Source organism: Temnothorax americanus, unplaced genomic scaffold (assembly GCF_048541705.1).
Source record: "Temnothorax americanus isolate GAGA-0224 unplaced genomic scaffold, ASM4854170v1 Scaffold21, whole genome shotgun sequence".
Taxonomy (NCBI): domain Eukaryota; kingdom Metazoa; phylum Arthropoda; class Insecta; order Hymenoptera; family Formicidae; genus Temnothorax; species Temnothorax americanus.
The window spans coordinates 629,043-640,200 of record NW_027509349.1 but is presented as its reverse complement, the minus strand read 5'-3'; the positions used below and the strand labels follow the sequence as shown (position 1 = coordinate 640,200).

Genomic DNA, 11,158 nt, shown 5'->3' with positions numbered 1-11,158 from the left:
GAAAATCCATCGAGCCTGAAGAAATTCTCCTGACTGTCAACCGCGGGGCCCGCCGAGCCCGGAGATAATTGGAGCAAATTGAAGAGTATCGATATTACCGACTATCGATATAAATTTTTCGACCGCCAATTCACACCCATCCCCAGGTTGTTTTTCGCGGTCCATGGCCGATGGCCGACGCCGACGCCGACTCTGGCTCTGGCGGCGACTCTTGATGTCACACACCGTCACATGTTATCTGACGTGATCACATGATCGCGTCCGAAATTGATCGACGTCGAGGGAGTGTCTTTCGAAATTGATTGTTTTTTTTTTCCGTGCAACGATGCTTCGACAATTATCGCTCCTCTTCGCCGTCCTGGCCGCAGGTAATTTCCCGGCTCATCCTTGAGAAATCCTTTCGAGAACGATCGGAATGGCTCGAGTTTTTCGCGATCAAGTTCCCGGCCGCGCGCAAGACCAGTCTATACCTTCCAAAACATTTTCCCGAAGAATCCGCGAGATACTCCGAAATGTTTAAACTTAATTTCATTTTAATCATTTTAGAACGAAGTAGATCTTTTCCTGGACATTTCGAGTATGCTGAGACATGTATTTATTTCACCGAAGACGGGTCTTCGTTCAATGTACTTGTGACGTTCTTGACACTCTGATTATCCTAGAGTGCTTGCCTTTCTTTTCTAGTTCACGCCAACGGTAACCTCGCCGTTCTTCACTCACCCGACAGCATAGAATTCACCATGAATGGCCCGATCGAGCAAAGCAGCGTCAAGGAGATCTTTCCGGCAGCTCTTGGTTACACCGGAAAGCAGGTGCGTCGTCTGTAATCTCTCAATGGAACCGTCGAAAGTTCTTGGACGCCACGAAACTTTGAATGCATTTGAACGGCAAAGCTTTAAGATTTTATAACATCAAATAGATGAAAGAAGATGAATCTCGAGTATCTTGTACTTGAAATAACGTGTGCTTTAATGTGAAGATTTGTCTTCGCTGCGAGAGATATATATTTGTGATCTTACAGAGGGAATCTTTCACGGAGCAAAGTATCGCCATATGGGATCCATTTGCGTTGCCCAAGGCGTTGGTTGCTATACCGATTGACGGAGTGGAGGAACTACCCTTTCCAACTTACAAAGCCAAAGTCTGGTATCCTCTGATCGTCGACGAGGCGGAGGAGACCACTTGGCAAGCGATTAGAAGCAGAGTGGAGGAGCGAAGCAACGACAACACGTTGGTCAGGATCAACTTGGGTGATGGGGTTGACGCCGTAAGTATTGGACGACTGAATTGATAAATAACGAATAGCTTGATACGCAAACGAAACTTGTCTTAGTAATTCGACATCCTGTTATTGAAGATCCTAGATATCGTAAACAAAACCTTTCTGATATAGCTCGGCCAGTCGGCTCTCGGCGAGCTGAAGCCTGCTAACATGGAGAAAGAGAAACTGAAGTCTCTGAACTCCGAGGTCGAGGAGGATCGCAAGTTCGTCGAGGAGATACAGCTTCTCCACGCTGTCGCTGACAATGCCGCGAAGAAGCACGACTCTGGCACCGATGTTTACTGGTTGGTGGTATCGGGGCTCAAACCAGTCCTGGATCTGCATGGGAACACTTCCGCGGCCGCTGAGGAGGCATCTACGTTGTTAAGTGACGCGATCGATCACGTTTCCAATGCCTTTGTGAATACTTACGATGGCAAGGTACGAAGGCACTCGCTCTTGATTTTACCTGCACATGTAGCTCGCATCAATGGATTCTTTAGCCTATTTGCACGTTAATAATCGTACGAGGTTGTACAATTACATGTTCACACGTTCAGAATGCTTACGCGTGTCTGTTTTAGATTGTCGTTGCGGCTTTTACGAATGACGCCTCGAAGGTGAGAAACGCCCGCTCCGTTCTCGAGAGACAGCGCAGAGAAGCCCCGGTGAGTTGTCCAATGCTGTCTTAAGCTTTTATATGAGCATTTTGTAATCTGCCATTTCGAGTGCAGGATAATTTGAAAATTTTTGAGAACATTGTGAAAGAAAAATATTAAATAATAGAATTTATGAAGGAACTTATGATAATTATATAAAAAAAAAATGTACGGTACAATATAATTAAATTAAACATCCCTATTTTTAAGTCAAACTCGATCATCTTAATGTTCACGAGTACAGTTTTCTTTGGAAACAAGTCTTTACTCTCATTTTATTATTGAAATGACAACAGGATATATTGTGCGAAACATGAACTATGTGATTATTAAAAAATTCACCGTTTACTTGTTTTTTTATCAAATTATATACAAGAAGAATAATTTTGTATTCTCATATTATTTATTGTCTTATTTTTATCATTTTGCGATTCCGACAATACATAATATATTTGAACGTATATGATACAACTAATTTTGCAACCGATTTGTTAAGTAAGTATTATACTTTTTATCTCAATCAATCGAAATTCCTCTTCCATGCCGTAATATAATAGAAAAGACAAAAAAAGATCGCCAAATATGGATTTGAATATACAAATTGCTCCAATTATCAAGGGCTATTGGATTTAGAATCGCGCGGTGTGTTAGTTCGCTTGAAATTATCTATCCTTCATCTGTACCATTTTTAATTGTTACGGGATATTTTGTAGGCTCATAAGACTAAAAATGTTAAAACCGCTGGTGGTGCCAAGGGAGCGCCAATTAATTCAGACATTAACGATAATTTTTTCGTCAAGGTACCGTGTCGAGTCGCATTGCATGGGCTATTACTTTGATTGAGAGTGTTTTTTTTCCGAATTAGAGGTAGCTTTTATGCATGGATATCGCGAACACGACGAATTACTCTTTAATTACTCTAATCAAACGAACTTACAAACTTCTTCGGCCACTATCCATCCGTTCGTCTTCTTTTCTTTCTCGAAATTTTTTTCAAACGATATTTAACGAATGGTCGAAGCTTGGTATCGACAAATCTAGAATCTACTCGCTAATTCTTTAACATTTCGATGCTCTTAATCGATCAGATTTGAAGCTCAGCATCGGTGAATTTAGATAGTCGCTAATGTGATCCTTGAAACTGTCGGTATCCTTGGGCTCAATGAAATTTCAAGTTTGATAGGCAAATTTGAACATTTGCCAAATCCTTAAAATGGATTAAGATCCCTACGAAACAATAGAATCTGAAATTTGGTGTCGATGTACTTAGCAAACTTAAGTCCTTCAAGTTCTAATATCTTTGGAGTCTTGAAGACTGGAGGCTTGCTTTAATCACTTTACTCAGATACTGAACACTGATTGTAGCAAGTTGACGAGCAAGACGAGCAAAAGAATAAAACGGATGAAGAGGACAAAAATAGATTATTAACTGAGCCCAACACTGTCGTCCGTACTAATGAGCGTACGAGCGATAAAAACGAGATGCCGGAAAAGACCGGCAAAGTTATTAAGGAGAATAAGATAAATAATACTGACATACAGACAATTATTGGACAGGTATCGCAAACATATTAACATGCATCACGATCGATGGGTCCAGGGGAGAACCGGATAAGAGTCCCCGCGGCTTCTTTTTCAATTTTTACATTCTGATGCTGTTGTATGATCATATTATGTAACGAGTGAACAATTTTTTTCTACTAATTACTCGATATTGATGATATAATATTATCGAAAAAAAGAGGGAGTAAGTTTTATATTAAAAAACTTTATAAAAATTAGCATACGGAGAAAAAGCATAATAAAGTACAGACGGGCGACTTTGTCGCGCGAAAAAATCGCTCCGTCTGTTCGCTTCCTTGATGAATACAGTTTGACACAATCCTACAATCAGTTATGTTGACATGTTGGAATAAACGTAGATCATTTTAAGACAATCGAATTAAATAGTAAAATTCCTAAATTTTGGCACATAGAGAAATTGACAAAATGTGACTTGTCAAGTTCTTTTCCTGGACCCTTCAGTGGTTTTCGTTTTGCCAGACCTTCCCAGAATATTAGAGCACCTGAGTTCTAGAGACTAATTAATTCAATGTTTGCCAAATACTCCAATAGAGCCAAACAATATTACAAGATTGTTCAACACTTATCTAATTCAGCTTCAATTTCTTGTAAGATTTCTTTTGCATTGAGATTTATAATCTGCCATAGATGCCAATTAATGCTTATGTGAATGATGCTTAATAGACATACTTAATTGAGCAGCAAATTTTAGATAGCTAGTTTTGTACTCGAGAAGCGAAAGGATGTAAACTTAAGAAATTACTTCCAGAGATGTTTAATTACTATTTTACATAAATCTTATTGCATATAAGTATGCCGAACAGTCGGGCTTGTTGCTTTGTGTTTCTCAAGTGCGAAATTATGATCTTGCATGAAGGCATGTCTGATTGCATGCATTATGTTTTAATGATGATAAATCTATCAAATAATGGGACTTTCGATGGAAAGTTTTTATTAGAGAAGATTTAATCAATCAATTAATTGTTTAGCAAGTATCGAAAACAGATCTCATTGATGAATTACGAACTCTCGAGTTCGTTTTATATGTTAATTGCGAAAGCCTTGGTATTTTTTGCGCATTTCCGAATACGCTGAATTTTTTCTTCTTACTCGTTCGCGAGTTAAGAAATGTAGAGTGTTACTAGTAAATTTAGCAAGTATCACAGAAAGAGACGTTTGCAGGATTGAGATTTTGTTTCGAGAATTGCGTTTACCTTTGTTACAACGACCATTCTGTTTCAGCCTGAATTTTCCGGCCGTGCGAAAACTTACACGGATGATTATCCAGTCATCTTCAACATAATGCTGTGGTTCGGCGTCGTTTTCGTCTTCTCGCTTTTAGCAATTTGTAGTACGTATTTTTGTAAATATAGAATTGTATTTAGCTTGGAATTATTTTAAGCGAAATTTTTAAAATTACTTGCGAGCGTTATTTAGAATCAGAAATCTTTGAAATTTCTTTGTTTGGAATAGTCCCCGTTATTCTGATGGATCGCATTTAAAAAATATTAATTCATATATTTTCAGTCGCCATCGCCGATATGGATCCAGGACGGGACTCCATCATTTATAGGATGACATCGAATCGAATGAAGAAAGACAATTAAAAATGTAAATATTATTATACATATTATATATATATTACATGTAAGTAATATAATTTTGTAACATATGTTTCTCCGTGCAAAATGTAGCTCGCCAGAGTATCTGTATATGTAATTTATCAACTTTAATTCAAATGTGTTCAAGTAGGGAAGTAGGGCTCTATCGCATATTTCCATATCCTGAAAATTCTTTTAATTGAGTGATCCAAGCTCGTCGTCAGAGCTACCAAAGGGTACACATGATATCACTTTATCAAAGCTTAAAAAGTGATTGTTACATCGTTATGAAATTTCTGCAAGTTTGTATATTCCTCGAAAGCCAAAGGCTATCCTAAATATAACGTAATCATCCAAATTAAGACATCTGCGCATTTTTTTAGTCGGTAGAGAAATCTCGTATAATTTCAAACCGAGTTCAATTTTCAATGCTATAGATACCGGAAAATTAATCATACGCTCATTTTTTACGTTTCTATTATGTCACGAGAAAGAAACGTAAGAAAAAATTACATATTTTGTGCTTGCAGCATTGAAAATCTGATCTCTTTGAAATTTATAATGATCCCCATTGCGCGCGCGCGCGCAATATTCGATGCTTTCGCGAACTCGAAGCAGACGACGTGCGATCGCGTGCGGTCACGCGATCATTGGCGGCGCTAGCGGCCAATTTCGCGCGCCGTTCGATGAGAAGTCGCGCCACGCTTTTTGCATTTTCAAGACAGTTTTATGTACGCAGATCAGCGCTAGGAATATACTGACCGAGCGTCAAATCGTAAAATCATAATCGACGCGTGCGAATCGATTATTTTTCTTACGCCGCTCATTTCTGCGCGTCGCTTTGCGCACGACGACGCACGACTCCGCGGAACGGACGCGACCGGCGCGAGGCAGGCGAGGTTGCGCGCGCATCGTGTGACTTTTCGAACGCGAGCGAGGCTCTTGCTTTCGCGCCATATTGCACCGTTGAACGCGTCGCGGTGTAGGTGTAGGTGCCTCGTGCCTCCGGGCCTCCGCATCGCTCAGGTACGTTTTGCGCATTGCACATTGCAACACATTGCAATTTGCTATGTCTATATGCGCGTAGTAAATATTCGCGAAACGCTGAAAAGTTTGAACGAACATCTCGATTGAAGTATCAAATCATCGTTTCCCATACAGATCCTTGGTTCTCCGGCGTTCCTATTTCCTCACATTACAACGAATTGATGACGTCAAGAGCGAGAGACGTTTTTGCTGGCGCTACGTAAGTGTATAAATTGATTTAACTGAATTTCCTTCGAAATTCATTTCCTCAACTCCCGTACTTATTTTTTGAAATTATTCGTTTATTCATTTGCTCTACGATATTCAATTTGTGGTAAACACGTAGCCGAACCCCCCGCGTGCGGAGTTGGGTGCCGAACTCGAATGCGCAATTCTCTGGGCGCTACCAGAGAGAAACTTCTCTGACATACCACTACAAATGATATGATGTTTGAAGCGAGAGACGTGTTTGAATCTTATATAATTCCACTTGGTGAAATTATATTTCGAAGCAGTATATACGTGACGTCATTGACACAACATAAATTTTCGTTTGCATTCATTCAAAGATGTATAGTATAATTGAAGGGTTTACAATTTGAGTGTATGAAGAACTGCGATATTTTGTTATGCATTATAAAGGGATATAGGAAGGTAAAAGGAAAGAAAAAGAGATTTAAAATGCACACAATTATGCTATTTGAGCCAAACATCTCTCTCTCTTTCTCTCTCTCTCTCTCTCTCTCTCTCTCTCTCTCTCTCTCTCTCTCTCGAAGATCCATATATTTTAAATATAGAATGTGCGAAATCTAGCATATTCTTGATGAAATAAACTTTAAATCAATTTTTTAATAACGTGATTACATGGAGGACATTTTCATATACAATATATTATACATATACAATAATAAATCATGAAAAATAATTTATACAATCTTAAATATCTTTCAATGTCGTTAAATTTTATTCACTTATTTATACAGAATACAAGTATTTGCAATATGATTAATAAAATAAAATTGTTTTGTTTTTTCCTCCATGTATATGGATTGTATAGTAATACATGGCAGGCGCGCCATATATATACATCTTGTTAAAAATGTTAACTCTGTTTTACCAAAATAGAATCTCCGTAATGTGTATATATATATCATCTACTCATCATCAATAAGAAAATTAGAATTGAACGTTTTAGACTGGCCCATTTATATAATATGAACAACGCTAATGAAACATTAGAGCATTAAAGCGAAATATACTTACTGGTATATGGAGTAATGTGTGAAGTGTCGAATTGGACATAATCCATGTTAATTAATAACACGTCCAATCGTATATATAATTGCTCGCATTCGTCCGAACAAACACGTGCCCTCGATGAAGGCTGTAACATTCCTAGGTAAGAGAACTGCGTTGAAAGACGGACATGGTATCTATTTTGGTCTATTTTACATCTATTTTGATCCGTCAGCCGTCACCGGACGCTACTTTATTGTATTACTACTGTCTGACATTGAGTCAGACTTGCTTTTTATAACTGCACTAGTATACACTTTTTTTTTAAGTGAAATAGGTATATGCTTGACATTTGGCAAAAGGAACAAGTTCTAGTGCAGTCCAGTGCAATAAAAAAACCTTTTGTAAGCTTATTGTAATCTGTGCAAAATACCCATAGATATAGCTGTATTTGGAGGGGTAAACATCAGAGTGGTGTAAGTCAAATTTTTTTAAATATTTTCTCGTGCGCATAGATGCAATTTATCATATATATTGTACAGATTGCATTTATGCACACGAGAAAATATTTAAAAAAAATTTGACTTACACCACTCTGATTTTTACCCCTCCATTTATATGGAAGTACTTTTTTTTCTTGTTTCCGTCTTACATTAGTTTTCATTTTGCTATTTCGTCTCGCGGTCAACATTCATACTACGGTGATGGTACTAGTTCTCGTCCGATCTTTCCCCTTAAATTAAACATCAAAATTGCTAGTTTTTCAGGCTCTAATTGGTCGGAATACTTCCTTAATGCGGTATCTCGTGTCTATCACTTCCGCTATTGCCTTACACGTGCGAATATTGATTAATTTAAATACGTTTTTTTAAGCGTCACGATTATGTAACTTATTACAATTGTTACAAATGTATCTCCGGTTTTTCATTTCCTAAGTAATTCACCTTGTAATACTTGCTTGTAATGCGTTTGTTATTAATAGCCGTATCGCGATTATACTTCCTGCATATGTGTGCATATGCGTGAATGCGCACGCGTACATGTATGGGTGTACATGTGTATGAATGCGAATAACAGTTTATATGTAATTTATACGATTAACTTTTACATCATCGAATTTTGACTGAAATTCCTAACGGTCTCTTAACAAATCGCTTCGCCGTTTTGAAGAAGTCGCGATTTTAATTTTTAATCTAATAACAAAGGCCGTAGTCGGATAAGAAGGATCAATGTGCCCCCACACGGATCATGCTCATTTTTTTTGCTTTAATTGCTATCAGTGTCACTTAAAATTTAGTCAAATATTAGCCCTTAATATTGAACCGTTTTGGTGTAAAAAATAAAAATAAAAATTTCGAAAATAATTCATATCTTTTGATCGGCTTAACCGATTTTGATGAAATTTTAATATGTTGTAGATATATCATCTATACTACATATGTTGTACCTTTCCCAAATTTTCCCCAAATGTGTCTCAATGATATCTACAACATATTAAAACTTCATCAAAATCGGTTAAGCCGATCAAAAGATATGAATTATTTTCGAAATTTTTATTTTTATTTTTTACAACAAAACGGTTCAATATTAAGGGCTATAATATTTGACTAAATTGTAGGTAATACTGATAGCAATCAAAGGAAAAAAAATAATCATGATCCGCGTGGGGGCACATTGATCCTTCTTATCCGGCAACGGCCTTTTACGAAAATAAGATTAGAAAAAATCATTCAGTTACTTTACGAATATACTTAATTTTAAAAAATAGATTCTTTAGCTATAATAATTTGAATCAATATAATCCTACTTTCGTCTTTTAAATCATTAATAAGTTAATTGTTATAATTTAACAGAGTTATTTCGATTAATCATAATTAATTAATTAATTTAATCGACTAATCTATTAATTTCTAACAACATGTGAGAAGGACTGGCGAACTAGCCGGGTGTTCCTGCTAAAATATTTACTTTGAAAACAATAAACAATATACATACGTTTCGACTTTGAATGTGGCCTTCTTCCGTGTAACCCGAGTTTACTCTAACATTAGTCGGTCTTTAAATTTTTAATGTAACGACTCTTTAAAGACCGACTAATGTTACACTGAAGAAGGCCACATTTAAGGCCGAAACGTATGTATATTGTTTATTGTTTTTAAAGTAAATATTTTAGCAAGAACACCCGGCTAGTTCGCCAGCCCTTCTCACACGTTGTTTTTATACTAAGCGAACAGTTAATTTATTATTATCCATTAATTTCTTCAATTATATTACATTTTGATTTAATAATTTCTGCTTGAATTTATTAAAGCTATAAATTGACAGGGATAAATTATTATATAACATACAAATTTGTGAATTATTTTATTATATCTTTTACTTATTTCAATTAGTTATAATGATCTCGTTCTTTTCCTTAATGGAATCATAATTTTACCGCCGCTTTACTTTATTATCGCTGTTAATTTTATTCTTTTATTACGTAAAGACATCGGTTATAACTTCATCATCTTGTCAAACATTTAAATTTCAAAGTGCGCAATAAAACCAGGCATAATTAGTGGCGTATCGCTTTTTATATATAATAACGGTAACGTTTATCAGCTCGTGATTAACGATCGCCGATCGTTTTCTCGTGTTATTGGTAATTCCCACCGATACGATCTCGAAGTTCTTCCGGTCCGTTTCAATCGATATCAGACATTTCTTGTTTACGTATACGTGCATATATGTGTAATGCAGTAATGCTGAAAAGCAACTTTCCTTAAGAAATAAAAGATAAGCGTGTAATTTAAGAATTAAGGTGTATACGTGTCTCTCTATACGGAATATCTCTACAGAGATCGAAGTTGTTTCAAGGATCTCTGATACGTATTATATAGATACATATCGAATCTCGAAGTATTATTGTTATTCCACGCGCGATACTTTCTGACGAATAAGATCCAAAGATAAATATGTTTATTAGAATACATTCGTATAAAAATCTAAGTCGTATCGGGAATTCATAATATGGTGATATTGCAACCACTCTACAGCTAATATAAGATAGCGCGGATTTCAAATCAGTTTAGAATACATGTAACACGTCAAATTACTATTATTATTCTAGGTGACAATTTTCTTAACCATTAAATGTGCAAGTTTTTCTTCAATACAAGACAAAGTTAAATTCAAAAGATATGAATAAAAGAATCGAAAATAGAAGTAGAAAAGCCATGACAACACGATCAAGTTAAGTTCTTTTTAGACTATCTGTAATTCGTGACAGAATTTAATTATTTATAATCTCATGTGCACTGTCTGCAATACGGAAACATTTAAAGGGAATGTACACATGTACCGCATGGTGCCCCATTTTAATGAAAACAATTGTATATCTCCTAAACTTAATGCCGTACAAAAAAATTATATCAGAATATGCATATATTTACGCGTTCATATTGCGAGTATATTCTGATATATATTTTATAATGTGTTCTGATTTGTGTGTGTGTGTGTGTGTGTGTGTGTGTGTGTGTGTGTGTGTGTGTGTGTGTGTGTGTGTGTGTGTGTGTGTGTGTGTGTGTGTGTGTGTGTGTGTGTGTGTGTGTGTGTGTGTGTGTGTGTGTGTGTGTGTGTGTGTGTGTGTGTGTGTGTGTGTGTGTGTCTAAGCAAACAGCATATAAAATTATAAATAAAATTCCATTTTGAATTACCGATCGCCTGAAGTGGGCTTAAAACTAAAAGGAATGATGTGTGCATTGTGTAGAAATGTGTCAACTTTTAAATTCGGATCCACCCGAATCTTTTTCCAATCTCGTTTTCGCTTT

At 36.4% G+C, this 11,158-nt stretch overlaps 2 protein-coding genes across 6 annotated transcripts in view; both read left to right on the top strand.

Moving 5' to 3' along the window:
* Window positions 1-31: 31 nt before the first annotated feature.
* Atp6ap2 (ATPase H(+)-transporting accessory protein 2) lies at window positions 32-5,446 on the top strand. Of its 4 annotated transcripts, XM_077406672.1 has the most exons (9): window positions 32-368; window positions 685-812; window positions 1,022-1,267; window positions 1,394-1,702; window positions 1,846-1,929; window positions 2,634-2,720; window positions 3,286-3,477; window positions 4,726-4,834; window positions 5,011-5,446. In XM_077406672.1, the coding sequence occupies exons 1-9, from the start codon at window positions 326-328 to the stop codon at window positions 5,088-5,090; spliced, it is 1,278 nt and encodes a 425-aa protein (XP_077262798.1). In that variant the 5' UTR covers window positions 32-325; the 3' UTR covers window positions 5,091-5,446. The 4 variants fall into 4 exon arrangements, with proteins under 4 accessions (XP_077262798.1, XP_077262799.1, XP_077262801.1 ...); XM_077406673.1 differs by lacking the exon at window positions 2,634-2,720 and having other exon boundaries at window positions 49-368; XM_077406675.1 differs by lacking the exon at window positions 3,286-3,477 and having other exon boundaries at window positions 56-368.
* Window positions 5,447-5,585: 139 nt separating this feature from the next.
* Window positions 5,586-11,158, top strand: part of LOC143897781 (uncharacterized) — an 80,500-nt gene continuing 74,927 nt past the window's right edge. The window contains exons 1-2 of one of the 2 annotated variants that reach the window (XM_077406685.1): window positions 5,586-6,110; window positions 6,246-6,330. The gene's annotated coding sequence lies outside the window, so the exon portion shown is untranslated. Of the gene's footprint in view, window positions 6,111-6,171; window positions 6,331-11,158 lie in introns of those variants that run through there. The other variant, XM_077406687.1, reaches the window with a different exon arrangement.

What these genes read in the sequence shown, in the direction of transcription:
- Atp6ap2 (XM_077406672.1), top strand. Translation starts at nt 326, where the DNA reads ATGCTTCGACAATTATCGCTCCTCTTCGCCGTCCTGGCCGCAG. An exon ending in TGAATACTTACGATGGCAAG is followed by an intron (nt 1,703 to 1,845) that starts GTACGAAGGCAC and finishes TGTCTGTTTTAG; the next exon opens with ATTGTCGTTGCGGCTTTTAC. An exon ending in TACAGACAATTATTGGACAG is followed by an intron (nt 3,478 to 4,725) that starts GTATCGCAAACA and finishes ATTCTGTTTCAG; the next exon opens with CCTGAATTTTCCGGCCGTGC.